Raw genomic sequence first — 27,970 nt, forward strand, 5'->3', positions numbered from 1 at the left:
GAAAATCAAACCGGCCAACTTCCTCCTCAGCCAATCAGCCTGCGGGGCTGCCCATCGCCAGCCAATGAGAAAGGAGAATGCTAATGAAGTGACGTCAACCGAGAGGGGTGCCCCCATTCAGAAAAAAAAATGAACTCCAATCCTGGAGCCAGGCGGCGTTCCCCGCGGAACTCGGTGTAACAATTCCCAGCGCCCCGATGGCTCCGGAGCGCGGGGCTCGCCCGCTGCCCTGCGGCACGGAGGGGCTGCCCAGAGCCTTCCTGCAGAGCCTGCGGACCCTCTTCGACATCCTGGATGACCGGCGGCGGGGCTACGTGCACCTGCGGGAGATCGAGTCCCGCTGGCAGGGGGCCGAGGCCCGAGAGCTCCCCCCCGGCGTGCTGGAGGGGCTGCGGCAGGCGGCCCCGGCCAGTGGCTACCTCACCTTCGAGAGGTTCGTGCTGGGGCTCCGGGCCTCGCTGCTGAGCCCGGCGAACGGGGGTAAAGCGGTCCGGCCGGCCCCGGGAGGATGCGACCCCGCCGCCCCCAAGGGCGGGCCGGGCCGAGGGCAAGGGGCGCCCAGGCCGCTGGCGGAGAAGGGCAGGTGCTCGAGCGGGCTCGCCGGCAGCGCGTCCCGGAGCATGGAGAAGATCCCCAGCCCGCCGGGAGCCCCCGTGCACCGGCCCGAGGGGGAGAGCCGGGGCAGGAGCAGAGGTGAGTGAGGGAGGGACGGGCCGTGGGCTGGAGATCCGCAGCCCCGGGGTGGGGGGTGTCTGCGCCTCGCTGGGCCCCAGTGCTGGCTGGATTGAGCCAGACCCGCTTTCCCCTTCCCACCCGGCCCCTCTCCGCTCCGGGCTGGGGATGAGGGGCTCAGGGCTGGGGCAGAGGGTTGGGGTGCAGGGGGGGAGGGCTCTGGCTGGGGGTGTGGGCCGTGGGGTGGGATGAGGGGGTTGGGGTGCAGGAGGGTGCTTAGGGGCTATGGCAGGGAGAGAGGACTCCCCCCAGCTCTCTCTTCCCACAGCAGCACCTGGGCATGGGGGGGGGGGGAGGGGGAAGAAGAGGTGCCTCTCCCAGCCTCTGCAGCTCTGGGTGCTGGGGCTGCAAGATAGGTGCCCCTCCCCTGGCCCTAGCAGGTCTGGGCAGGGCAAGGGTTGCCCTGGGCACGGCTGGTTGGGGGCTGGGCTAGGTGCAGATTTGGGGGGGGTACCCCTGCCCCAGCTGCGGCAGGTCCCTGGGTGGGTTCCTTGAGCACCTGCACGGCGCTAAATAAGCTGCTGCGTGGCCGTGCAGCTTACAGGGAACTTAGCCCCCACCCCTTGTCTCGCTCAATGCCCTCACAGCACCCTGGTCTGAAACTCACCGCCTGATTGGTGTCTCCTCCTGTGCCTGCACCACTTGTCGTTGAGACTTTTTTATTAAAAGGAGTAATTTGGGGAGGGGGTGTCTCTCTACACTGGCAACGAACACAGAAGCAGGTGGCAGGATTTGGGGCCCCGCTCTGCCACCCTTGCTCATGTTGAGTAGCATCCAGCTCCACTGACTTCATGGAGACGACCTGAAGAAGAGCTGTGTGCAAACTCTGACACTCATCTCTCTCCCCAACAACAGTTGGCCCAATTAAAGATCTGACCTCACCCGCCTTGTCTCACTAATAACCTGGTACTGACATGGCTCCAACAACGCTGCATGCAGAGGAAGGGCCAGTTTGGCCTTTCAAAAGGGTCATGGAAAACTTCTTGGCACCTTGAATAATGGCTTACTCAGAATGTCAGTGACTATTCCATGTGAGCAAGAGTATCACAGTCTCTAGCCCAAAGATGCTACTCCCCTGGAGTAAGGATGGTAGTGTGTGGCTGTGTGGACACCAATTGTCTGCATTGTGCTTGTGGGGTTGTCTTTAAATGATTATTATTTCTTCTTTCCCTGACTCCTCTCCTTTCTCCCCCTCCCGCCAAGCTGACATCTGTCTCTGAGAACTTGCATTCTGACAAAACCAGAATAAAATAAAAATGCACCAGATTTTATTGTGATTGGATGTTGTGGGTTTTAAAATCCCCCACAGTCTTCAAAATAGAACTTCTTTCCCCTGCCTGAGGCTGTTCTGGCCCTTTGAGGGGTGTGAATGAATCTGGGCAGTAGGTAAGGTGAGGTGCTGAGGGGTACAATGGACTCTAGCCTGGCTCCCCAGAACCATGTGGTGCAGTAACTGCAGTATTCACATGGAGTGCAGATTACTGGATAAGTGCCTTCACTCTCTTGCAGCCTCATCTGCTTTTCCTGAAGACTTCGGTTCAAGTTATTTTCTGCTGGGCTCTGATCTGGTCATTGGATCTGAAATATCTGACCCTTTGGATGGTTTTCAGATCAAGAAAATGCGGGAAGTTTGCTGCTGTGGTACCTGCAGAAATTCAGCAATTTCATAGTTTCAAATCATGAAAAGGGCCACTGCTGCTGGATTGCTCCGGTAGAGATGGCAGAAGGCCAGGGTGTGTCTGGGCCAACACCTGTAGCTCTGGTTTCAAGCAGTGCAAACCTGTTTCTCCCTCTGATGTAAGACAACAAAAAATTCACTCCTTATGGGCCTGATGCAAGCCCATGAAGCCAACGGAATTCTTTTTATGGACTTCAGCTCAGGCCCTGTACTGCATTACTTTCACAATATATACTTGACTCCCGTTTCCAGCTCCCAATCAATCACTGGTGCACCTTCAACTTGTATCCCTCATCATGTGGTGACTTGTCTGTTACAGTGATGAACAAGAAATATTAGGGGCTTAACGTTAACATGCCCATAGTTGTCCTGTTGCCTAAAGTGATGTAGGTGACATCACTCTGGTGGCTAGAAATGCAGCCGTTCAGATGTATGTTCAGGTTTATGGACGGATCGCCGTGTCTTGTGTGTCAGTGAAAGGGCCCGCTGCTAGCTGAGCAAATGCGACTGAACGAATCGCAGAGTTAAGTTTGATAACAAATGTGGTAATAGACTCTCAAAGTTTTTTTTTTTATATAGTGGGAACTTCATCTTCACAGAATGATTTATCTTGTGGATCAAGCCTCATTCAGGACTGCTGAGGCCACCTGCCCTTCTGTTTGTGATCACATCACATAACATCCCTGTTGCTATTACAGCAATTGCTTAAATGGAAGTAACATTAGGAAAGCATTGCGTGTGTACTTAGTTGTCTTTTAGTGCTACTGAACTGCTGAACCAGCAAGTGCTCCGCATGCCTCCTGTAGTTCATGGATCACAGTTTAAGACAGTGGCTCTCAAACCTTTGTACTGGTGACCCCTTTCACATAGCAAACCTCTGAGTGCGACGACCCCCCGCTCTATAAATTAAAACCACCTTTTTAAATATATTTAACACCATTATAAATGCTGGAGGCAAAGTGGGGTTTGGGGTGGAGGTTGGCAGCTCGCGACCCCCTAGGGTGACCAGACATCCCCATATTATTGGGACAGTCCCGATTTTAAGAGGTTTGTCCCATGTCCTGACCGCACATCGGTCGGGACGCCCTTTGTCCCAATATCAGGGACCGCTCACGGCATGCACCTGAGGTCCCGGGGATGGCGGCACTTCCTGGGGCAGCTCCCAGTACCCGCCCGCCAGCAGGAGCCGGTAGTGCGGCCCCTAGGCACAGAGACGCCGAGGGGGTCTCCCATGCTGCACCGGCTCCGTCCTGCCCAATCAGAGCTGCAGGGGCGGGGCTTGCAGGCACTGGGGGCGGTCAGAAAGCCCTCTGACCCGACCCTAGGAGCCAGAGGGACCTGCCGGATGCTTCCCAGGAGCCGCCCCAGGTAAGCACCGCCGGGACTCCCCACCTCGCCCCCCGGCAGGTCCCTCTGGTTCTTAAGGTCTGTGCAGGGCGGAGGGCTCTCTGCGCGCTGCCAGCGCATGCAAGCCCCGCTCCGCAGCTCCGGCAGCTCCCATTGGCACATTTCCTGGCCAATGGGCACCACGGAGCTCGCGCTTGTGGCAGGCGCAGCACATGGAAACCCCTCGGCTGCCCCTGATCCTAGGAATCACAGGGACTTGCCAGATCCTTCTTGGGAGCTGCCCCAGGTAGGCACTGCCAGGACTCCCCACCCCCGGCAGGTCCCTGTGGCTCTTGGGGGTGGGGGGAGTAGGGGGCTCTGGAGCAGAACCCCTCTGCACTCGGGGTGCCCCTAAGAAGGGCTGGGCAGGTCAGCTCGCAGGGAGCTCTGGCTTGCAGAGCGTGGCGGGGAGCCCCCTGCAGCCGGCTCCGTGGATGCAGTGGAAGGGCTAGAACTGGCTCTGAAATGAGCTGTGGCTCTGTGCTCGATGGGGGAGGCTGCTAGAATCGGAGAGTTGCCATTTCAAAGCTTTTCTTTCCCCACCTGTTTTTGCCTGGGGGAGGCAGGGGCAGGTGCCCCACAGAGAACAGCTGCATGCTCCCCCCAGCAGAGTGGGTGCAGACCGGTCCACCTAGCTCGTGGCAGAGCCAAGGAAAGGAGGCGCCTGCCTCTGCAGATGCTGATTCCACCCAGGGCAGCTGGGGCTGAGCACTGCTAAGCTGCTGCCCACGTCACTTACCCACACTGGCAAGCAGGGATCGCACCTGGCCGCGTACATCTGCTCGATGTACAATCGGGCGCCATTTGTCCCGATATTCAGGCAAAATTTAAAATTTGGTAGTGAAATAGAAAATTAGTTGATTGGGAATGTCCCATTAAACCCGACTGGGATCTGTTCTCTACTGGCAATTTTGGTTTTTCAGGTTGTTTTCCGGTGTAACGCAATTTACAGAAGGGATATGTAGTTTACAGTTCTGAACTGCAGTGCATACAGTAGGACAAACTACAGTGGGCACATAAGAAGCACAGAGACGGTGCGGTTCTTTTCAGTGGCTAGCTAGCTAACGGTCTTCAGCCGAAAACCCCACCCGAAATGGCAACGGCAAGGGAGGAGCCAACTACCAAAAAAGACAGTGCAGATACAGGACAGAATGGGAAACCACTTACACCTGGGTTCGGAAATCCTAAGAGTGTGATACAAAAGGCTTTTGTAAAGCATGCAGGAAGGAATTTAGCATTTGCCATAGCGGTGAGTCTGATGTTCAGCATCATGCTGATTCAAAAAATCATGGACAAAACACCCGGACTCACAAGAGCAATACCCTGGTCTCACATTTTTTTTTCAGCCGGCCAAATGAATCCTTCAATAAGAAGGTTATCGCTGTTGAGCTAACTCAAGTTTACCACACAGTCCATCAACACTCCTATCGCTCGCGTCACTGTGAACTTAAACTAGCGCCTACCTTGTATCCAGATTCAACGATTGCGAAGCACGTCAGCTGTGGCCGGACTAAAGCAGAGGCATTGATCAAAAATGTGCTGTCACCGCTCTCAACAGAATTTTTAAAAGACCTCAGCAAGCCAGACAGTCCCTATTTCTCAGTTGCCACAGATGCAGCTAACAAGGGCAATGTGAAAACTTTCCCCTTATCACTGAGATACTGGGCACCCGAACATGGGGTCCAAGATAAACTGTTAGATTTCTGTGAGTAAAGTGAAGAGACTGCAGAGGCAATAAGCAACACATTACTTGAAAAACTTGTGATATACAAACTAGACCTAAACAAAGCGTCTTCATACTGTGCTGATAATGCAAACGTGAATTATGGAAAGCGACATCGGTATACCAGAATTAAAAAAAACAAAACGAAAATATCTTGCCTGCAAACTGCCCTGGCCATGTTGTGCACAACGCCGTGAAACATGCTAGTAATACCCTGCAAGTTGATATTGAGACTCTGGTGATGAATTCGTTCACTCATTTCAGCAGTTCTGCTAAGAGTAGCAGCATTGAAGGATATGTTTGACTTTGTGGATATGGAGTATGCCACTTTACTGCGCTGGGTGAGTCTTTTCCCAGCTGTAAACAGGCTTGTAAATACGTGGCAGGCTGTTAAGTGCTACTTTTGTTTCTCTGGGCAGTGAGAAGTGCCCAAAATCTCTGTGGATGCTGTTCTCGGACATGGAAAACAGTGAACAAGGTGAGGGGCCTAGCAAAGTTGAGGTTCTTCTGTTTTTCCTCCCGAATGTCCTGAAAATCTTCAATGATACTGTGCTGTGTTTGGAAAATGAGAGTATGGCAGCATGTGACGTGTACGCCATAATGAATACTCTGAGAATTAAACTTCAGCAGCGGAAAAATGATAAATTCTTTGGTTCCAAAGTTGAAAATGCATTAACTGAGATGCTGCCTGTCACTGCTGCGTTTCCCCAGAAAGACTTCATGAAATTTTATGATGTGTTGATCCTATATTTGGAGAAATGGTGTTTTTTTTTTGTTTTTGTTTTGTTTTTTCAACAACTGGCTACTTGTTCAATACCCAGTGTTTGAACATCAAAGTTAATAGGGCATTTGAATACAAGGATCTGTCTGCGGCCGTGACAGCTGTAAACCTCCAGAAAACAGTGGATCTCGATCAGCTCTATGATGAGTACTGTATCATCAGACATCAAGTTGGAGCCTGGAAACTACTCAGTTGAGGAACTCTGGTCTCAAGTGCTGAGAAACCAGGACGGTAGCACTGAATTCCTGAACATGACAAAGCTGGTGTCATACATGCTCAGTATACCAGTCAGCAACGTGTACACAGAGCGTGTATTTTCAATCATGAAAGATGCATGGACTGATGTCCAGAATCGAAGCAGCATAGACTTGGTGTGGGGTGAAACCCTTGTCAAAATGAATTTCTGGAGGAGTTGCAAGGACTTCTACAGCTTTGTGATTGCCCAGAAGCAAGTCAGGACTATGGCAAAGTCATCCAAGAAGTACTAGACTTCTGGCATGTCTGAGAGGTATGCAAATTGGGAAGCTGATATTTTAACTGAATAAAAAACCCGGCCCTTTACCCCTGTTGTTTGTTTAGTGTACAAACAAATCTGTTGGTTTAAATATGGATTATAGCTAAGTCTATAATTTAGGTGTGTGTGTGTGTGTGTGTGCTGTGACGCTCACTGATTCCAGACCCCTGTGACTTGGTTTGCTTTAGCCACTGACAGCTGAAGGCAGGACTGTGGCCTCCCCTCTGTGACTGCAGCTGGGGCTGGAGCCAGGGCTAACAGTGTGACCCTTCGCTCCCCTGCCCTTCAACTGGGTCTGATTTTGCAACCAGGATCCTGCGCCCCTGGCCCCGTGGCTTCTGCTGGGGGCTGGGGCTGGAGCCCTGCGCCCCTGGCCCCGTGGCTTCTGCTGGGGGCTGGGGCTGGAGCCCTGCGCCCCTGGCCCCGTGGCTTCTGCTGGGGGCTGGGGCTGGAGCCCTGCGCCCCTGGCCCCGTGGCTTCTGCTGGGGGCTGGGGCTGGAGCCCTGCGCCCCTGGCCCCGTGGTTTCTGCTGGGGGCTGGGGCTGGAGCCCTGCGCCCCTGGCCCCGTGGTTTCTGCCGTACACCCCTCTTGCAGCTTCCGAGGGCTGTGCGCCCCCTCTCATGGCTCCGGTCGGGGTTGTGCACCTGTGACACTCTTCCTCCCCACTGCTCGCCCAATGTGTCCTGATATTTCACTCTTGCGATCTGGTCACCCTACCCCGCCCCCCCATGTAATAACCTCACGACCCCCTGAGGGGTCCCGTCCCCCAGTTTGAGAACCCCTGGTTTAAGAAGTTCCCTGTTATCGTTTACAAGCCAATCATTTCTATTATACCTGTTTCTAGGAACGCAGAAATTGCTATTCTGGATTGGACCATCTAGCCCAGCATCCGGCTCCTATAGGGGCCGGCACCAGCTGCTTCAGAGGAAGGTGTAAGAGACCCTGGTGTTCGTAGGCAGTTATAGGATCACTAACCAGAGGGAAAGCTTCTTCTATAATAAAAAAGAGGAAACTGAGGCTCAAATCATCCAACAATTCGTTCGAGAGAGATCACAACAGACTGGGAGCTCAAGATGAGAATGTTTGTCCTAGTGCAACGGAGTTCTGCTCTGAATTCCAGGAAGCGGTGGGAAAAGGTGCGACTCAGAACGTGCTGCAGAGATGAAATGTGGCAAGAGGATTGAGTCTCAATTTATTGGCCTTTTGAGCCAATTCTGAGCCCTCACCAGTGAACATGAGAACTTGTGCTGACAGTCACTGAACAGGGTATCTGTGCCTCAGTTTCCCCATCTGTAAAATTGAGATGATGATACTTAAAGCGCTTAGCAAAAGAGGTGAGATCTATTAATGAAAAATATTTACATAAGAAAGGGATAGATGATAAGACAGAGGATATCATAATGTTTCTATATAAATCCATGGTACGCCCACATCTTGAATACTGTGTTTAGATGTGGTCGCCCCATCTCAAAAAAGATATATTGGAAAAGGTTCAGAAAAGGGCAACAAAAATGATTAGGGGTATGAAACAGCTTCCATATGAGGAGAGATTAATAAGACTGGGACTTTTCAGCTTGGAAAAGAGACGACTAAGGGAGGATATAATAGAGGTCTGTAAAATCATGACTGGTGTGAAGAAAGTAAATAAGGAAATGTCATTTACTCCTTCCCATAACACACGAACTAGGGGTCACCAAATGAAATTAATAGGCAGCAGGTTTAAAACAAAAGGAAGTGTGTTTTTATACAACGTACAGTCAACCTGTGGAACTCATTGCCAGAGGATGCTATGAAGGCCAATACCATAACAGGGTTCAAAAAAGAACTAGACAAGTTCATGGCAGATAGGTTCATAAACGGCTATTATCCAGGATGGGCAGGGATGGTGTCCCTAGCCTCCGTTTGCCAGAAGCTGGGAATGGGCGACAGGGGATGGATCATTTGATGATTTCCTGTTCTGTTCCTTCCCTCCAGGGCATCAGGCATTGACCACTGTCGGTAGACAGGATACTGGGCTAGATGGACCTTTGGTCTGACCCCGTAGGCCTGTTCTTATGCGTTTGTGACAGGGCAGGGGATTGAACCCAGAGCTGCAGAATCTCAGGCTAGTGCCTGAACTACTGGCTCATCCTTCATCCCTCCCCAGCTCATGACTCACCTGGGATTTGCCCTCGCCGGGCCGAAGCTCCTGTCAGTTGTAGTGGCCCCTCTTGAGTGGTCAGGAGGGGGGAAGGAGAGCACGGGCAGGAAAATGGAAACAGGGCAGTTGTATGGATGGGTGTCTTGTTATAACTTTTATTGCACAAGCCAAACACTAACCATCCAAGGGTAAAGAAGAAACTTCCCCCTTGGGCAGTTCATGGCCTAATTGCCTGGTAGGGGAAAGTGTAAAACGGCCATGAGGCATCTGGCGACAAGATACCGGGCTGCTGTTCTCATGTTCCTGTTTGAACCTAGACTGGCCAAGGCACCTGTAAAAGTGCTGCACTGGCAGAACAGGGGCCTAACAGGTCCCTTCCACCTGGAACTGCTGCTGGGTTGATTCCTCTCCCCCAGGGAACGCTGGCTCACATGCAGCGTCTGGTTGTTAGCATGATTCTTGCTTGATCTTCTGTCTTTCATTGGGCCTAGCTCAGGCGCACAGAGGTCAGTCGACTTGCCTGGGGCTACCCACTGAGTCAGAGGGTCAGATGGGATTAAAATCCAGAGTCTTCACGCTCAGCACAGTGTCCAAATCTGCCATAGACGCAAGCCTGTGAAAGCAGCATAAGCCTCTGTAGTTGGTTATTGCCTCTGTGATGCTCTTCATCCAAGCGGGCTCCCATCTCTGCTTCAAGGGCTTAGTTTAATGAAGAAAAGCATGATTGCCTTCGGGTGGGGACTATCCCTCTGCTTGGCAAGGGTGTGCGTGGCAGGCGCGTCGTACAGCGTTAGAGATGGATGTGTTCCTCTCGGATTGTTTGGCACGTTCCCCATCAATTCCCCCTTCAGTATCACAGGGAGCCAAAGGCCGTTGGCAGAACGGCTTATGGTTTTTCAAAGACCCCTCCCACCTGTGCCTTGTCGACTGATCCATTCAGCCTCACAAGAGTCATGAGTTTGGTGGTCTTGGCTCAGTCCCTACCTGACATGTTCACAGTGCGAAAAGTCCCACAGCCCCATTCCGTGTGCCCAGCACACGTTAACGAGCAGCAGCTGGCATTCTGGATCAAAGCAGCTGCAGGCACTCTGCACAGATCATGCCTTCTTTCTACCCCTTTCGCTCTGGTGCTGTCAGCCCTTTGCTGCTCTGAGCACTAAACAGCACGTGCTTCATAGGAGAGTCGCTAATCCGCCCCCGCCAGAGAGCTGCAATCTGTGTTCTCATCGAGTGGGAGCATCGGTGGGAAAGAGTCTCACGCACTAGGTCAACTCAGGAGTCCATCACTGCACCTGCCTCGTTGTTCAGCTGATCACAAATCCTGGACCAGGCTCAACAGGTGACTGTCTACCACAACCATGCGCTGGTTGGCCTGGCTTCCTCTCCATGTGGTGACTGTGGGGCAGTGTTTCAGACAACTCGTGGTGGAGGAGAGTCCAATTCAACATCTGGAGGGTGGGTTACAAGGCCTCGCTTAGTACAGAGGCCATCTTCTGGTTACGGAACCTGGACATTGAGCTCTGACATCTGCATAGGGGAGGAGGTGCTAATCCTCAGGTGGGGGGCACCTAGGAACTGGCGACCTTGTGCTGGGGGTTCGGGGGAGGAGGATGTGAGGGTGGGCTCTGGCCACTGAGAGACCGAACATGGTCCGGATTCTAGGGTGCAGGGCCGGTGCAACCATTTAGGCAAACTAGGCGGCTGCCTAGTGCGCCTAGTGGGTGGGGGCGCCTAAAAGCCCGCTCAGGCGAGGAGGGGGAGTGAAGGTGAGCTTGGGGGGGGGGGTGCAGGGAGGGCCGCCCGCAGTAACGGGTTAGTTAGTAAGTGGGGTTAGCTGCTGCAGGGGGGGGGGGAGGGAGAGGGAGGGAGTCTCGCCGAGCAGGATTAGCTGCTGCGGAGGGGGGTAACGTGTGTGTGTGGGGGGGCTGGGTTAGCTGCCGCGGCGGGACGGGGTTAGCTGTGGGGGAGGGGGGTGCAAGGTGGAAGTTTTGCCTAGGGTGCAAAACTTTCTTGCACCAGCCCTGTTAGGGTGGAATTTCTTCTGATCTTACCCCCAACCTGCTTCCCCAGTGGGGATTCCTAATGTGAGTAGCTTCCCCCTGCTGTTTGTTCCTGTCCCGCGGCTGGTTTCTCTCCGAAGGCCAGGCCAGGAGAGAGCAATCTTGGATTCCAGGTCTGTGTGTCAAGAGGCGGGGCAAGCTGCAGCGATGAAGTGGGCGGGAGGTGCAAAGGTGAGGGGGGGATGAGGGTCTGCTGTGGGTAGCAGGAGAAATTGGGGTGATGGGGGGCAACAGGAGTGAGAAAGCAGGTGGGCAGCTGTTGCCGGCAGAGGAGAGGCCCTGGAAAGATGGCTGGCTTCAGCACCTCGCTGCCGGACACTGGGCACAAGCAAACTCCTTTGTGCTCTTAGGCCTAATCTCGCTCCTTTGGCACTGATCACCCGTCGGGGTCAGGGGTGTGTGTGGGGTGTATGTTTGCACAGCGCTGGAGTCAGCTGTAAAGTTGATCCCTATGATTTTATAGCAAAGTGGCTCCACTGAGCGGGAAGCCCATTGAAAGCTCTGTCTCCATACAGTCAGGATCTGGTCTCTGTGCTGACCCAGTGGCGCAGAGGCTGTTGATGCTCTGGAAAATCATGTGAGAGCTCGGGGGTGGCCTGGAGAGCTCCCTGGGCTGGTTGGGGAGGGGATCACAGACCTCAGGAGCCAGGGCAGGGAAGAGGCAAACGTCTGGTGTTGAACAAATGCATAGCAGCCCCGAGGACAGCAGCTTGTGTTTGAGCCAGCGATGTTGCATGGAGATTAGAAGCGTTGGCAGCACAAGCCAGGAGAGAACTAGGCTGCGGGAGTCATTAAGGGTCTAATTGGCCAGGTGGTGACTAATGGAAGCAGCCCGCCCTTTATAGGAGACAAGCACCAAAGCCTGTCATGGCCCTCGTGAAATCAAATGGGGGCCCTGCTTTATAAGCCCCTTGAATCCCATGTGTACAGCTCACCCACACCTTGGCTCAGGTGGAGCCAGTGGCATGTCCTTGCTCTAATCTGCCCTACACAACTTTTTCTGAAGGCCCCATCCTGCCCACTCTCCCTAGCGTGCGTGGATAGGTTGTTTCCAGCCATTGAGGCCAGTGGGCAAGGCAGCCCAGGTCTTGGGATCGCTTTGGCCACGGTGACCCACAGAGAGGGGTTGCAGGAATCCTGCTGTGAGGCAGGAGCACATGTAAATGTAGCTTTTTGTACTGAATGCACCTGACCCAAGCGTTGACCAGAAAGAAACTGAACCCTCCTGTCTCTCCATGCCTGGCGTGGCTCCACCAAAGGAAAGTCTCAAGCTCTGATCCAGTGTGCCCAGCAGGTCGCTTGTGGAATCCAGAGTGGATTCCCCTCCTCCCTGCACCCCCAAGCAGCACCTTTGCGTAACAAACAATGGGCACCCTTTACCAAAGGCGCCAGTCTGATTTAATGGGGTGACTTTTGGCTGTCTGGTACTGGGTATGAGCGCAGGAGGCCACGTGGCAAAATGGGGAAGGGTCGACCTGCTTCAGAGTCACTGGCAGACTAAATGTGACAAGGCCCCTAAGCAGGCCAGGGGTCTACGTTCGGGCACTCAGGGACATGAACTCTGATAGTGTCTCAGTTAGCGTCAAGCTCTGCTTCTTAATGGTATCTTCCAGGAGAACCTTGATGGGTCGTGTTTGCCCACCCGACTGGCACCGTGGACTGCCCGCTCTGCTGATGTGACAAGGATTGTCCTTTGCCGTGTCGGTAGCTGAGGGTTTGGGTTCTGGGAGGAGGTGGTGTCTGGCATCTGATCTCCCCTAAGGTGGTTCCGTACCACGGTCAAATATTTGTTCTTGGTGCCTGGAAGGGCCCGAGGTTGGATTTGCATGAGTGCTGGTGGAAGGGCCAGGCACAGAGGGTGAGGTGAGGGTTCCTTTCCCCTGCAGTGAGCTGGCTGATGTACTCTTCTTTCATTCCCCACTAGGGTGACCAGAGAGCAAGTGTGAAAAATCGGGACTGGGGCGGGGGGTAATAGGTGCTTTTATAAGACAAAGTCCCAAATATTGGGACTGATTGTATAAAATGGGGACATCTGGTCATCCTATTCCCCACCCTCTGCAATGTAGGGCTGACTTCTTAAGTTGATAAACCTGTTATTGCTGCAGTTAATGGGAGCTGTGATTAATTCTCCACTCAGCCCCACCTCCCCTGGTTAGAGAAAGTAGAGGTGAGAGTGTTGCGTTCTCCTCCAGCATTGGCTCTTATTACAAATGTGAGCATTGGCCGCTCGCTGGTGGGCCTGGCCCTCCACTTTCCCTGACTTGAACCCGTGAGGTCCTGCCCCCTGGGAGTAACTGGGATGTAAGCTGTGTCCCGCGTTGCAGCACATGCGGGGGAAAAGGTCATGTGCTCATCTGAGGTCTCTGCAATACCCAGGCGTGGCCAGGTGAGTGGCTGCCGGAGCCAGGCTGAAATCCCAACCTGCAGACTCCTCTTGGTGCTCAGCCAGGACTTGAATGGGTTAAAAGGTCCTTTTTAAGTTGTATTTATTTTTTTAAAGCCTCTAGACTATATGGAGAAATCCTCCAATCCTCTCGTGTTGGGTGTATGTCCCTGCATGGTGCCTTCTTCAAAATGTGCATGTCCTTCCTCCATTGCAGGTGCCGATGGGAAGCCCACGGGACAGTCCCATTGCGAGGGCAGTTGCACGGGGGTGGCGGACGCTCGGCGGCATGAGAGAGGTCGCGGTGAGCACCGGAGACACACCATCACCAACGGGGTGGACTATGGCATGGTAGGGGAGCAGCTGTGTCCTGGTTTCCCAGCCACTGTCCTTCCTGCCAGGAGTAGCTGCAACCACTAGGCGCTCTGCTGTCCTACGTGCTGTTTGCTGCCTGGTGGGTGTACTGGAAGGAGAGCTGCCCAGTCTCGCTCTTGGTCCACCCTGGTGTTTTGTGGTTACACTTGTCCTATGGGGCAGCATGAACTTGGGGTTTGTGGGGTATTAGTGAGAGATTCTGATATTTCTTTTAACATGTATTGCATCACTGCACAGTCTCTTACAAATCACCCTCTATCCTGCAACCTATGCAAAGGGAACAGTCAAGGACGCTAGGTAGCCTGTAAACGCCTAATGCCGTAGAGTGATAATCAAACGGGTGGGTTTGTACCGCTGGGTCTCCGCAGAAGTAAATGCTCCTTTGACTTCTAAACGCTGTGGCAGAGCATGGGGGCTTCAGAGCCGAGATTAATGTTTTAGTCTTTTTCTTTTGCAAACATACCAGAGAAATTAAATGCAAAGACATGTGTGGCCTAGTACAGGCTCAGTTGTACTCTGCTGGTGCAGGGATCTGCCAGGGCCCAGGTCGCTTGAGGGTCAGGGCCAAACTCTAGGGGCTGTATCATGTGATTCAGGGATCAGCAACCTTTCAGAAGTGCTGTGCCGAGTCTTCATTTATTCACTCTAATTAAGGTTTCACGTGCCAGTCATACATTTTAATGTTTTTAGAAGGTCTCTTTCTATAAGTCTATAATATATAACTAAACTATTGTTGTATGTAAAGTAAATAAGGTTTTTAAAATGTTTAAGAAGCTTCATTTTAAAATTAAATTAAAATGCAGAGCCCCCCGGACCCGGGCAGCGTGAGTGCCACTGAAAATCAGCTCGCGTGCCATAGGTTGCCTACCCCTGATGTAATGTATTAAGTCCCCTTTGCACTAAAATCTCTGTGGATGGCTGGTGGAGAATTTCTCCACCGTGGAAGACTCTGTACTATCTCCTGGCCCAGCCACTGCGGGCGTGGTGGGGAAGGGCTGGAGCAGAGGTCCATTATGCCTGATCCTCAGCTGGCATAAGACGCCCCAAGAGACCTTTTGTCAATGGTAAGTTAGAGTTGCTAATATGCACTGAGGCCAGGGAGCCCATCCCCTCTCTGGCCCCAGAGCAGGGTGGGGAATTGACCCCTGGAGAGCCATGGTGTGCAATAGAAGTACCTTGCATAGAGAGATAGCAAAGTACCCATGATATTATCCGCTCACCCACGTGGCTCACGATCCAAAATCCTGCCTATGGGCAGTTTGAATTAGTAACGTTAATGGAAGCTCCTGCCTTTCCTGTACCTTGCAATGTAATTTGCATTAGTTTATCCTACGCGTGCTGCCCCGCTGCACCGGTTTTTTCCTTTCTCAAATGCCAATATCCATCTCTTCTCTCCCTCTCCCCGGCCCCGATTTGAAGGGCACATGGGCTGCCTTTGTGCAGCATTGATTATGTCGGCACAGCAGCTTCCGGCCACATAACACGCTCTGATTCCTGGCCTGGTTCTCCCCAGGGGTTAGTGGGGGCTTTGCACACACATGAATTAGGAGCTCGTTTGCTAAAGCAAGCTGCAGCCGTGCTGAGAATTCATCCCCTTTGCTCGCTGTGGGAGCTGGAGCAGGGCCTGTGCTGTGAAGCGCTTGCAGGGGAATAATAGGTGCCCCAGGAAAGCGGTGTACTGCCTCCATTCAGCCAGACTGGACACTCTGGGGTGCTGTTTTGAGATGGGGAGGGGCCATCTCGTACCCCGAGCTCTCTGAGGCAGCGTTCAGCACTGTGGATTGCAATCACTGACTTCAATGCTACTCCTTAACATTTGCTAATGGGCACAGCTGGAGAAAGGAGGTAGGCTGGGCTTGTGGTTCAGGAGCTGGCCTGGGACTCGGCAGATGGGGTTCGATTCCTGTCTGTCGGATTGCGGGCGAGTCCCTTCCCCGGTCTGGGCTCACTTTCCCCATCTGGAGCATGGTGGGAATGGCACTGACCGACCGCTCGGGGTGTTCTGTCTGTGTGGGGTACTTCTCTGTCCACCAGCGCCGTAGTCTGAGCTCCTCACAGGCTTTACTCCCTTGATCCTGGCAGGCAGGGCAGGGCTATTATGCCCATTTGACAGGTGGGGAACTGAGTCAGACAAACTAAGTGGCTTACCCAGCGTGACGCAGGATGCTTGTGGTAGAGCAGGAATTGAATGCAGATGTCCCATGGCCCAGACTAGTGCTCTAACCACTAGACCAGCCTGCCTCTCCTCTCTCTCTCTCTCGGCTGTAAAGTGCTTTGGGAGCCTTGGCCAGAGGGTGGCTATTCCTGATCAGCCTAAAAACAAATCGGTCCCTTCTCGGCAGACTGATTCCTTGGGACGCCAGAGCCCTCTCTGAATCCCAGGCACCATGCTGCAGCCGCTTGTGCCCCAGCAGTGGGCGAGTGGAGCGTGTGGTTGACCCCTCTCGCCTGTGTGCGCTGGGCGTGGTTGTGCAGTGGCCCCAGGACAGCGTGTATCCGGCTGGCTTGTCTTTCACTGAGCCCATTGATCGGCCTATTCCCCCTGTGGCTTCTCCGCAGCTGGGACGAGGCTTTTTATGAGAGGTTAAGCTCGTTCATTCGTGAGCGTCCCGGGCTGAAGTGCCCCCTCACCCTCCCCCTGTACAGGCCATCCCCACTCAAGTGGAAGGGACCTCTGCTTCTTCCTCCCATTCTGGAAGCTGCCTCCGCCAGCATCCGTAACTCACGCTCCTCCCTTGCCAGCTGACTAGATGCCTTCCATCCGCTCGCCGAGCAGAGATGCCATTATCCCACCGGCGAGTGGGATGTTGTCCTTTCCTCCGGTCACCATGGTAACTGGCCGGGCCAGGCCCAGGGCAGGGCATTCGGTGCCCGGCTGTGGACACAGCTGGATGGGCGTCCTCGCGACATACAGCACCCTCTTCGTTCCTCTGAGCAGCAGCCTTTGCAGCTCCAAGGCTCTACAGTTCTTCCTGTGGGTATGTCCCGGGCAGTCCGCTGGCCTGGCTGCGTGTGTCCATCTCCTGAAAGGGGACGGGCAGAGATCAGCTCCGTTGCCCTGCCTCTTTGGAGGGTTCAGGCTGTGACTAGCATGGATTGCAAGGGATTGCTGTGGCTGCGGGCGTCTGGCAGGCTGCATGAAGCATTGGGAAGGCTGATAAATCTCCAGTCTGTCCCCCTTTTACAGAAGTGAAATGCATGCGAGTGGCCTCTAGGATTATGAGCTGAGTCCCTCTTATTGTGTGAGCCTGCTATATACCCAGAGTATGAGAAGCGTGAGCAGCACTCAAGTGGTGTCTAAACTTGCCTTCTCCCCTCAGTAATATTGAAATCCCTGGATACTGGCAGTCCTCTCCTGCTCTGCTGTGCTTGGTCCACAGGCCTGGCGAGTCAACGTTTGAATTGCAAACACCTCTTGTGTTTGAAAAAGCGAAGCCCAGAGAAGGGTGTGGGCTCTGGGTTGTGTTGCAGGCGGGGTGCAGCCTGGAGAAGAGGGGATCTTGTGTGTTTAGCTTCATCATGATGTGGCCGTTTGAAAAGGATTTTTCTGTAATGGCTTTTTAATAATTCTTGCTGTTGCTCCTTAGGTGTGGACTCGCTCACTTCCTGCGATGGTTTTAAACATGCAGTTGCTCGTATCTCATGTTTGTATTAGGGCTGCTATGTACAGCTATCGAAGCTTTTTGTTTATTTGTGTTAGGGGAGCACTTATAGGCCCCCACTTGGCTCAGTACCCCATTGTGTTAGGTGCTGTACAGACGTATAGCAAGAGACAGTCATTTTCCCAAAGACCTTCCTGTCTAAATAGATGATGGTAACAATAATACTTTTCATCAGTGAATCTCAAAAATGTGTTGACAGGGAGATAAGTATCATTATCCCCATTTTACAGATGGGGAAGCGGGCACAGGGAGGCGAAGTGTTTCCCAGGGTTACAAATCAGGTCCCAGGTTAGCACCTAGGTGTCTAGCCCACACTGCTGAAGCCTTGCATTGTCTCCAGTTAGTAGGTGCTCCAGAAATGAAAGCACCAAAACTTGATTTGACAGAGAGATGCATAGCTCTGAGCTTTATTCGTAGAATCATAGGTCTCTTCCAACCCTAATCTTCTCAGGAGGTCATCTAGTCCAACCCCCTTCCCAAAGCAGAACCAACCCCAATTAAATTATCCCAGCCAGGGCTTTGTCAAGCCGGGCCTTAAAAACCTCTAAGGATGGAGATTCCACCACCTCCCTAGGTAACCCATTCCAGTGCTTCACCACCTTCCTAGTGAAATAGTGTTTCCTAATATCCAACCTAGACCCCCCCACCCCCACTGCAACTTGAGGCTATTGCTCCTTGTTCTGTCATCTGCCACCACTGAGAACAGCGGAGCTCCATCCTCTTTGGAACCCCCTTTCAGGTAGTTGAAGGCTGCTATCAAATCCCCCCTCACTCTTCTCTTCTTCTGCAGACTAAACAATCGCAGTTCCCTCAGCCTCTCCTCGTAAGTCATGTGCCCCAGCCCCCTCATCATTTTCATTGCCCTCTGCTGGACTTTCCAATTTGTCGACATCCTTTATGTAGTGGGAGACCCAAAACTGGACACAATACTCCAGATGTGGCCTCACCAGTGCTGAATAGAGGGGAATAATCACTTCCGTCGATCTGCTGGCAATGCTCCTCTTACTAATGCAGCCCAATGTGCCGTTAGCCTTCTTGTTAAGGTCTACTGGTGTCCTGATGGCATAGTTTGACTTTTGGATGTGGTGGGGCAGCTCAAGCCAGGCCATTGGGACTCTGCATTCGTGGGGGGCGGGAATTCCACGCCTACCTGAGACTTGCAGTTTGGGAGGCAAAACCCCTCCTGCCCCCTCCCCCAAATTAAGCCCATGCCCGAGGGGGCAGGCTTTGTATCCAGGCCCCTTTCTCTGGGCTCAGGGGACCATCCATCTCCTCCAGCTGTTGGGAAACAAATGCTCCATACTCAGCGGCCATGACGAGTGGGTTCCAGGGCAGCCTTTGTGCTCGGGCTCCTCCAGCGGGCAGCAGTGACTCAGGTCAGAGTGGAGTGTTGTCGCTCTGGTCCCCGCGGCTGGCTGCCTGTGGGCTGGGCTGCAGCCCCTCGGGAATGTAGCACCGGGGTGGCTGAAAACCTTCCAGTCTGTCCCTCTTTTAAAGAAGGGGTAAAATTCATGTGAGTCACCTCTAGGATTATGGGGGGGGGCAGTTCCCCATCTAATCTTAGTGCGGCAGAACTTGGGGTGGGGAAATACTCCAACTTTGTCTGGAGAGCCATCTTCTCTGCCTGGTGGCAGCTACCGTCCTGCTGGCATCTGTGCTGGCTGGAGAGAGAGAGAGAACCTCACCCCCATGATGTCCTGTGTCTGCTATGCAAACAAACCTGGGGGCAGAAACGCTTGCTGTCCATGGGAATGGCACCCGCTTGGTTGCTGGGCCATTGGCTCTCGCTGGGTCCCTGATTCTTTCTCACATTCTGGTGCCATTTTGCTTGGGTCAGGGCTTGGGGCATTTCCTAGGTTTCTAGTACGTGTGTTTAACTCTGCCATTCTTTGCTTGGGTCAGGGCTTGGGGTTGAGCCCAGTCTGGGGAACTGAAAGTGGAGCCCTGAGCATCCCTTCAAGTGACTCTGGGTATCCCCCTTCCCCCAACCCTTTTCATCACAACTAAGAGTTGGTGACCTAAGGCCAGCCCGTGCGCAGAGCCGGCTGCTTTAACTGTCCTGGCCCCACTCTCTAGTAACGTCCCATTGGAAACTCGCCCCAGCTGTTTTACTGCTGGGATTTGTCATTGCATACGTGACCAGAGGGATCCCCAGCGCACCATGCAGCCGAGTCCTACCTTGGGAAAGCAATGCTGGTGCTGCCGTTCTTCTGCTCATTACCCTCTCAAAGGTTGGATGCTCACGATGGAGTCATATAGTTAGTCCACGTGCTGAACCAATGGCGCATTGCACCACTTGCCTCCTGATACCACATAATTACTAGCCCTCGTTAAGCCCAAACATCAAGTAGAACAATGTGCGATGCTTTCAGCTCTGTTCTGAGAATATTGGTTGGTTGGGGCAGGGTGACGGTTATGGCAGTTGTCAGTGCCTGATTGGACAGAGGAGAACTTAACCCTGCATTTCCTAGGTTTCTAGCATGTGTTTCACTCTGCCGTTCTTTGCCAATAATAAAAGTTCCACACAGTGTGAGCTCGCAGCCTTAAATTTCTGTAAGGTGGCTGCTTTAGGCCCCAAAGCTAGAAGACGTTGGGTTAAATGACCAGGGATTTTCAAAGAAGCCTGTGGAATTTGGCACCTAACTCCCTTAAACATCTCTGAACACTGCAGTGTAGAGCACTGGAGTGTCTGAGATCCAGCATCATGCACTGGAGACTAAACTGCAGGTTCCTGTAGAGTGATAAGGGAAATGCTTAATTGCAGCTCGGAGGAGGAAATCTCCTGCCATGGCTGCGTGGGCAATTGAGATGAAATCTCAATGCAGAGGTTTCCTATTGACCTAACCCATTAAGCCACTATTTATAATAGAGCAACAGGACTGATCTAACATGGGGCAGGGTGGGAGCTGCAGCCTGGGGGAAGAAGGAAGGGCGTTCGGAGGGGAGACTCTCCCATGACCTGCACTTGGTTCAACCTAGCCGAGAAACCTGCTTTCCATGGAGCAAGAACCTTCTGAGTAGTAGTGATCTGAGTATGGATCTGCTCTCTGGTTGTCTGTCTTCCTCTGGATTTGCAGCAGCTGCATGACAGGTCGGATTGGTGTATCATGGTCTCCACCTCCCATTAGGCTATTGAAACATAATACTGAAAGATATTACATGAAAGATAAGACTTAGTCCTGCCATGAATGCAGGGGACTGGACTAGATGACCTCTCGAGATCCCCTGCCGTCCTACAATTCTATAAGCTGGGTAAGGGACTTTTTGTGGGTCTGACCAGACAAACATGTCCATGCAATTCTGATCTAGCTAGTCTCTTGGATGCCAGTATGATGCAGCGGTAAAGGGACACCTAGACTTGCTGAGAAAGGAGGCTCCCATGAGTGATCTCCACCCCAAAGCGTCTGATTGTAGCCAAGCTTCATATTCCACCGTAAAGAAGCCCCATGCTCCAGTTAGGCTACGGTTCTCCATGTCTGTTCTAGGTCCACATCCTCTTGAAGGCTGGTTATAGCCAAATGTGGTAACTGAATTCCTGCGTGGGCCATGGCTAGAGGCTGAGCGTCTCCTCTGTGCTTGATGTGGTCGTGAACTGGACCCAAAGCAAAGTGACTTGGGCTTCGGATTAGGTCACTCCTGGCTGGCTCCAGAACCGAGACTGGCAGGACTGTTTCTCTGAATGCTTGGCCTTGGTCTGCTCCAGGGATGGATGGACCAAGATGTAGGTGGTCAGGTCTAAAGGCAGAGCAGGCGTACAGGTTGGGGAATGAAGCCAAGGCTCAGGGGCCAAGCCAGAGTCCGAACTAGGAATGGAAGCTGAGGTCCGATGCCAAATGCCGGAGTCAAGGTCGGAAGGCAGAGGCCGGGGTCAGAGCCAGGCCTGGAGGTGAGGCATAAGGCAGGAGGAGAGGCAAGGATCAAGCATGGTGGGAACAGGAGTGAAGACAACAGTAAGGCAGGAGCAGGGTTGGGTGCAGCAATCAGGCACAAGCAAGGTCCAATGCAGCCACAACAGGAATCCACCTTGTTGCTCAGACAAACTTCCTGTTCCTCCTCTTGGCTTAAATAGCATAGTTGGACCAATCGGTGGAGCCAGGTGATCCTCCAATCAGAGCTCCTGTGGGTGGTGCCCTGGCTGGGGCTATAGCCCTAGTAGCGTCTCAGTCCAGGTGGTTTCAGTCGCCATTGGGTAGAGGCCGGGATGCGGCAGCTTTCTGGGGACTCCCAGCCCTGGGTGCAGGACCCATTCTCAGGAGGGCAGGAGGTATGAGTGATGTCCCATAGGTTTGGATGGAGGGGGTATTAAAGTACCTGGGTTTTGTGTCTTGCAGCTGAAGCAAATGAAGGAGCTGGAGCAGGAGAAGGACTTCCTGCTCCAGGGGCTGGAGATGGTGGAGCATGCCCGGGAATGGTACCACCAGCAGATCCAGACAGTGCAGGAGCGCCAGAAACACCTGGGGAAAAACAAAACCACAAATGTGAGTGTGGGGCTCGCTCCAGGGACCGTCTCACCTTTGAGTGCCCTGCCTGGGGGGGCTGGATAAAGGACTGGTTAAAACCGGAGGCAGGAAAGACCAAGTTCTAATATCACTTCCCCTTAACGATCTAATGGAGACATGGGGTGAGATTTGCAGAAGCATTCGGCACTGACACTCTGCTCCCACTGCAGTCAGTGGAGGTGGGCTGTGAAGGGGATGGGGGGAGTGGGTACGTGTGGGACTTACACATGTGGAGGGGGCAGGGCAGCTGGGATCACTTAGCCTGTGAAGGGAAAGAGACATATGGCAGGTCACTTCTCTTCCCCCTTTTTCTTACCTTGTCCCACAAATGAGCTGAGAAGCTGCCCGGCCCGTTCTAGGGAACCTGCTTTGCCCAGCGTGGCACTAACCTGTGGGACTTAATCGCAGGCTCAACTCGCCCCTTGTGCCAGCAGGAGTCACTCTTCTGGCCCCAGGGGCGTCACTCCTGCCTCCACCCAGGCAGAACTGTACCCAAAAAGGCAGCCGAATGCTCAGTGGATTGTTTCCTTTTGGAGAAGGGTCCAAAGCTCTTAGGCCCAGATCTGCCAAGGGATTTAGGCATGTAACTTCATTCATTTCTGTGGGAGTTAGGAGCCTAAATCCCTCTGAGGATCTGGGCCTGAATGATCGTTAATCACCCCAGTAGCTCTGCAGATGGGAGATAATGAAGGGGATCAACTCTGTGGTGTCCAGGAAGGGCTCCTCACTCCCCGTGTGCACACACATACCTATGCCTCCTTGCCCAGCTGGCTGCGTCATGTGCTTATCCCGTCACCCTCCTCTGACGCATGTGGCATTGGTCGTTGTCCGGGGCAGCGTTCCAGAGCAGGAGCAGAGATGTGGCCGGGCTAGGATGGTTTTGTAAATAGAGATGAGCCCAGCAGCCTCCTTGGCGTGCACCCTCCTGGGCTCTCTGGAGAAATGCATGGCCCACCCCAGTCTAAAGTCAGCATTGGCTGGAATATTCCCTTCCACCCACCCAGTTTGCCAGCCAGGCTGGGTCCTGAAAGATGAGTCCCGTGGAGTTGCGACGAAGGCCAGCAAGCTCTTGGGTTGTCTCTGCTGGCACATCACAGCAGCATGAAGTCCTGGAGAACTGGCTCCTCACTCCACCTTCCCACCCTTGCTTCTTCCAGGACTTCTTCCCGGAGGGGAGCCAAAACCACCTGGGTCGCCTTCTACCCAAGCTGCAGGAAGTGAACCGCTGCCTCGGAGAGCTCCTGTCCACCTCGGGGAAGGTGAGCGCGCTGTCCTGGTAGCACCGGTGCCCCTGCTCCCAGGGCTGGCCGTTTGTATCGCTCTCCATTAGATCAATGGTAGCAGTGTAGGGGGACACCAGACCAGAAACTGAATTATTACGGCCCCGTAGGAACGCCTGGTCCCTCAGCTGAGGGACAGGAGCAGGTGCCTGGAGACTCTTGGCTCTAACCTAGCAAGGGTTTAGAGCCCACCTGGTCTATGGGACGCTTGTAGGTGGTCACAGGGTGAAGCACTTCAGCAGGATTCAGAAAGGGGTTAGCCGGTACGTGGATAATTCAAACATGCAGAACTATAACCCTGCCTCCTTCTGAGCTCCAGCCCCTTCCGCTGGGTCTGGCTGCTGTCGGAGACAGGCCACTCGGCTAGATGGACCCCTGGCCTGATACAGTCTGGTAATTCCTCTGGTCCCAGGGAATGAGCAGTGACTCTCGGTTTTAAAGTCTCTAGAGCCCTGCCAGGGGCTAGAACGTGTCAGTCTCCATGCTGGGAAAGGACAGACCCAGGTTGCAAAGGGACCCAGTGAGATCAGTGCTGTGGGGTGGGGCTGCAGACGCCTCCGGAATGGGAAGCCCTGCGCCCCTGGGAGAAGGGGCGAGGATGTAACCCTGCCACTGCACCTGTCCTGTCACGGCCAGTTTCTTTTCCTCTCCTCCCTCTTTCCTGCCGAACGTGGCTCTTTCCACTGCTCTCAGGCGAGTAGCCCCCTGGTTCTGGGGTGGGGGCGAGGAGGGGGAGGTCTGCGCAGGTCGACGAAACCCTGGTGCAGAGGATTGGTGCTGAGGGATGAGCTGCCTCGGCTGGTGAACTGAGTCCATTGGCCCCTGCTCCCCTCACCCCCTCCCAACTCGCTGTGGGTTAAGCAATGAGCTCGCAGTGCCCTCTGCAGGCTGAGCTGTGTATTGACATGCCAGGCCGACCTGCACCTAGTGGAGACAGGTCAGCGAGGTATCAGCCGCCAGGAGGCAGGCGTGAGGAGGGCTGTGACGGGTGATCTGCATGGAGAGCCCAGCCCTGGCCGGAGGCTGGGGAAGCGGAAAGCTAGTGGGGACAGACTGTCGAAAGATTAATTCCCTCTCCTTCCCAGCCTCTGAACTCCTCCTCGTCGGCGCTGACCAGACAGGTCCCTGCTGCCCCCGTGGCAGGGCCCCAGCAAGCCATCAGTATGCTGAAGGAACAAAACCGGCTTCTCACCAAGGTGAGGGGGTGGGGGGGCTCCCCCCACCGGGAGAGGGTCAGGAGCTTGGAACTGGGGCCAAAGGAAGGGCAGGGGAGCCGGGAGCCAGCCCTTGGGGCAGGCGGAGCCAGAGGGACGGGATCTTCTGGGAGGAGGTTAGGGTGGGGGGGGGGGAAGAGGATGGCTATGGGAGTGGGACCCAGGCCTAAGAGAAACACATAGAGGAGAGGGGAACCCTGCACAGCAAAGATACTCGGAGCCCCCCCCCCCCCCACCATTAAATGAGGCTGCTGAGGGGTGTCGTCTTCTGGTTCTGCCCTCTCACCGCACGGCACAAGGGGCCTGGAGGGCTCAGGGAATTGAGCACTTCAGCTGGAGGCCACTGGAATCCGTCTCACTGAGGCTGGTGGAGGGGGGACGCCGGGTGCCAGCTGACAGCTCTGGGCCGGGGGGAGGGGGCAGGTGTACCCATCGTGTGACCTGCCTTGTAGACAGGCTAAGCGGGGACTGGCGACCAGGGGCTGCAGGGACGGTGGGGGCAGCTCGTGCTCTGCCGTGAGAGCTTTGGGCCTGTCGCTCTAAACTACCCGGAGTTTGCTCTGGCCAAACGAAACTCCCTGGAGTTGAGGAGATCCAGCTGGTCGTCCGGGGTGTCTGGGGAGGGGCAGGACCCTGGGAAGGGTTTGCTGCCCACGGGGAATGTTCCCCACTCACCAGCGCTCTGCCTCCTTCCTGTGCAGGAGGTGACTGAGAAGAGCGAGCGGATCACCCAGCTGGAGCAGGAGAAATCCGCCCTGATCAAGCAGCTCTTTGAGGCACGGGCCCGAAATAACCATGAAACAAGCCAGCTGGACTCCACCTTCATCTAGCCCCCCCAACTGACCTCCCACACCCCAGGCCGGGGCTCTGGAGAGGGGCTGGGCAGGGACACCACTGCAAAAGCAGCCCCAGCCAGCCTAGACACCAGGTCTGAGCCTCCATGGGGCCTAGGCTTATTGTGGGTTTCTACGGGGCCGTGCCTCTTGCCCAGGTCTAGTTGGTTCCCTTGCTCCTTGGAGATGCTGCACCTCATTTGTGATAGGTCCGGAGGTGCTAGCAAAGCACCTGAACTGATCCCTGTCTGATACCAGAGCCTTTCCCAGGCCTCCCTGGCAGAGCTCTGGCATCTCCCCACACCTGTGTTCTGTGTTGTGACTGGATGGCGTCTCACTCTCCGGTACGCTGCTGCCCTTCTGCCTTGGAAACCGAGCGGGAACCATGCAAGTCTTCACAATTCATTTCACGTGTGGCGGGGGGAGCACCGTACTCCGAAGGTTTTCTCCTCCCTCCACGTGCTGTTGCTGCAGCTGTGACACGGCTGAATACCGGCTGCTTTCCGAAGAGGACTGTGTATTGCTGTTTAACACTCCTGTTGGCATCTAAGGGGTACAGTGACCGCTCAGAGGCTAGTCCCTCACGTGCCTAACCCCTCACTCCAGCACTGGGCTAGCTTCAATGTCCGTGATGGTACTGTCCCAAACTTCAACCACTCATGACACCAAGACCCTATTTGCAGGAGCTGGTGCAGATCCTCATAGCACGATAGCCCCTCTCTCGTGTTTGGAGTAGCGATGAAATAGTCAATGTTTACACTTCAACTGCCATAATTAAGTTTTGGGGTTAACACCCCACTCAGATGAATGGGACAGTTCCCAGCTCTGAGCTACTGTTCCAGGCTGCCTCTAGACTCAGGCACACATCCCTGCATCAGTTACACTATAGAAAAGATTTTTCTTCTGACCCCACCAGGGGTAACAAGTTTTGGCTTGTTTGAAATGCACAAGGGAGCAGCTCACAGGCTCCTGGAGCCAACCCGCTCCTTCCCCCTGACCCCAAGAGGTTTCGGGACTAAGAATCCCTACTGAACAAACGCAGCTGGAGGGCAGGATGTAGATGGACTGTTCCCTTCCCTTCCCTCCCTACTTCTGCCTGCCTTCCGAGCGGTGAAGAAATTGCTGCTTTGCTGGGCTGAATACTGCAATCACCTTCCCAGGGCATGACCTGTTTACAGAGGTGGATGGGTTTTCTGGAAGCATGAGCCACCCTGAGCAGCACCTGTCTCTCCTCCCCCCCCCCCCCCCAATGTTTCTCTTCACACTCCTCATCAGTGCAGAACTGTCCAGCATGGTGCCTTGACCAGGCAGGGCCCTAGGATCATATTGTGACACTGAAGGACATTGCTGACCCCCATGTAGTTTAGCTGCTGTTTCCCTCTCCCCTTAATGCGCTTTCATGTTCCCAGCTGCCCCCCTTTCCAGAGCCCAGCCTCCATCCAAGCACCGACCTTGAGCCTTGGCCCGTTGGCAGCGTATGAGATCTCCGGCCTAGCCTGAGCCCAACAGCCTGGCTTCCAGCCCCAGCCCGCCTGGCTCTTTATAGCTTGGATGGGGAGGGGACAGGGAAGGAAAACAGTCCCCTGCTGCTGTATTTGTCCTAGGCTGTCAGTGTGGACTGTGTCCAGTCTCCATGCTAAGCAGGGGAAGGGGGCTTCGTTCTTCACCCGTCATTCATCCTCCACACCGCCACCCTCAAACTGGGCAGAAAAGTGGCTGCCAGAAACGCCTCTTGTAGCTGCTCCCTTTGTCTCCCGTGACTCCTCAGCAGCCACAGAGCGGTGCCAGAACGTGGTTCTCTCGGCTCGGGCATTAACGAAGCTGCCTGCTCCCTTCACCCCCCCTAAATCTCTGCCCCGTTCCCCCAAAGCACTGCACTGAGACAGCAGTTTGACAAACCTTCCTCTGATCTACCTGGCTGCCCATAAACCCAACTCCCAAATAGACTGTGAACAATGGAGGGAAAGGAGGTGACCTTCAGTGCAATGGGGCCCCAGTGCTGATTGGCAGACAGGGTGTTGCTGTAATGATATTGCCCACCCTGCACCTATCGGAATGGGAGGGTCTCTTGCCAGGCACCAAGAAAATTGCTCGGCCCCCATCTAAGGCCAGTCCCCACTAGGTTCCTGGGAAGAGCTGCACTGGCAGGAGGCCCAGTTGTGGAGAGTCGGATCTGTTGATTTAGCAAGAGTGAGATCGCTGGGCCTGATTTTGCTCTCCTGACCATTCTCTAGGCTTTGCGCCCTCTGCTCCGGGGAGCTGAACTGAACTGAACTTGCTGTTCCTGGAGCTGTCCTAGGAGGAACGTAAAGCCAGGGGGTTTCAGGCTCTGAGATCACCTTCCAGTTCTGTGCTTAAGCACCTGGAGCCAGGTGTGTGTCTGATCACATAACAGGTTACTTTGGAGTGGGGCTATTTCCCTCCAGCCCCTCCCATGAGATGTGTGCTTCCGCCCCTGCTGCCTACGGGCGCTTGTTTCTGTTCCTAGGAGGGGGTTAAAGAGGGCTGCCCTGCTCTGGTCCCCTAGCCTGCCCTACCTCCCCCTGCTGCTACGGGCATTATGAAATCCCCCTCGTGAATGTTTACAGGTTGGCCTCGCAGCTGCCAGCCACGTATGTAACAGTTGCTGAGCTCCTTGGCGAGGTTTTGTATTGTCTAACGACACTGTGATCGTCCACAGGCTTTTTTCAAATAAAAAGCAAAAATGAC

At 54.1% G+C, this 27,970-nt stretch overlaps 1 protein-coding gene across 1 annotated transcript; it reads left to right on the forward strand.

Annotated features, from left to right (window-relative positions):
- Positions 1-150: 150 nt before the first annotated feature.
- On the forward strand, positions 151-27,970 carry SAPCD2 (suppressor APC domain containing 2). The gene is made up of 6 exons (XM_054007602.1): positions 151-693; positions 13,616-13,749; positions 21,767-21,913; positions 23,092-23,193; positions 24,300-24,410; positions 25,130-27,970. Exons 1-6 carry the CDS (start codon positions 198-200, stop codon positions 25,256-25,258), a joined length of 1,119 nt encoding a protein of 372 aa, XP_053863577.1. The 5' UTR covers positions 151-197; the 3' UTR covers positions 25,259-27,970.

This window comes from Malaclemys terrapin, chromosome 17 (assembly GCF_027887155.1).
Source record: "Malaclemys terrapin pileata isolate rMalTer1 chromosome 17, rMalTer1.hap1, whole genome shotgun sequence".
In the NCBI taxonomy this organism is placed as follows: Eukaryota; Metazoa; Chordata; order Testudines; family Emydidae; genus Malaclemys; species Malaclemys terrapin.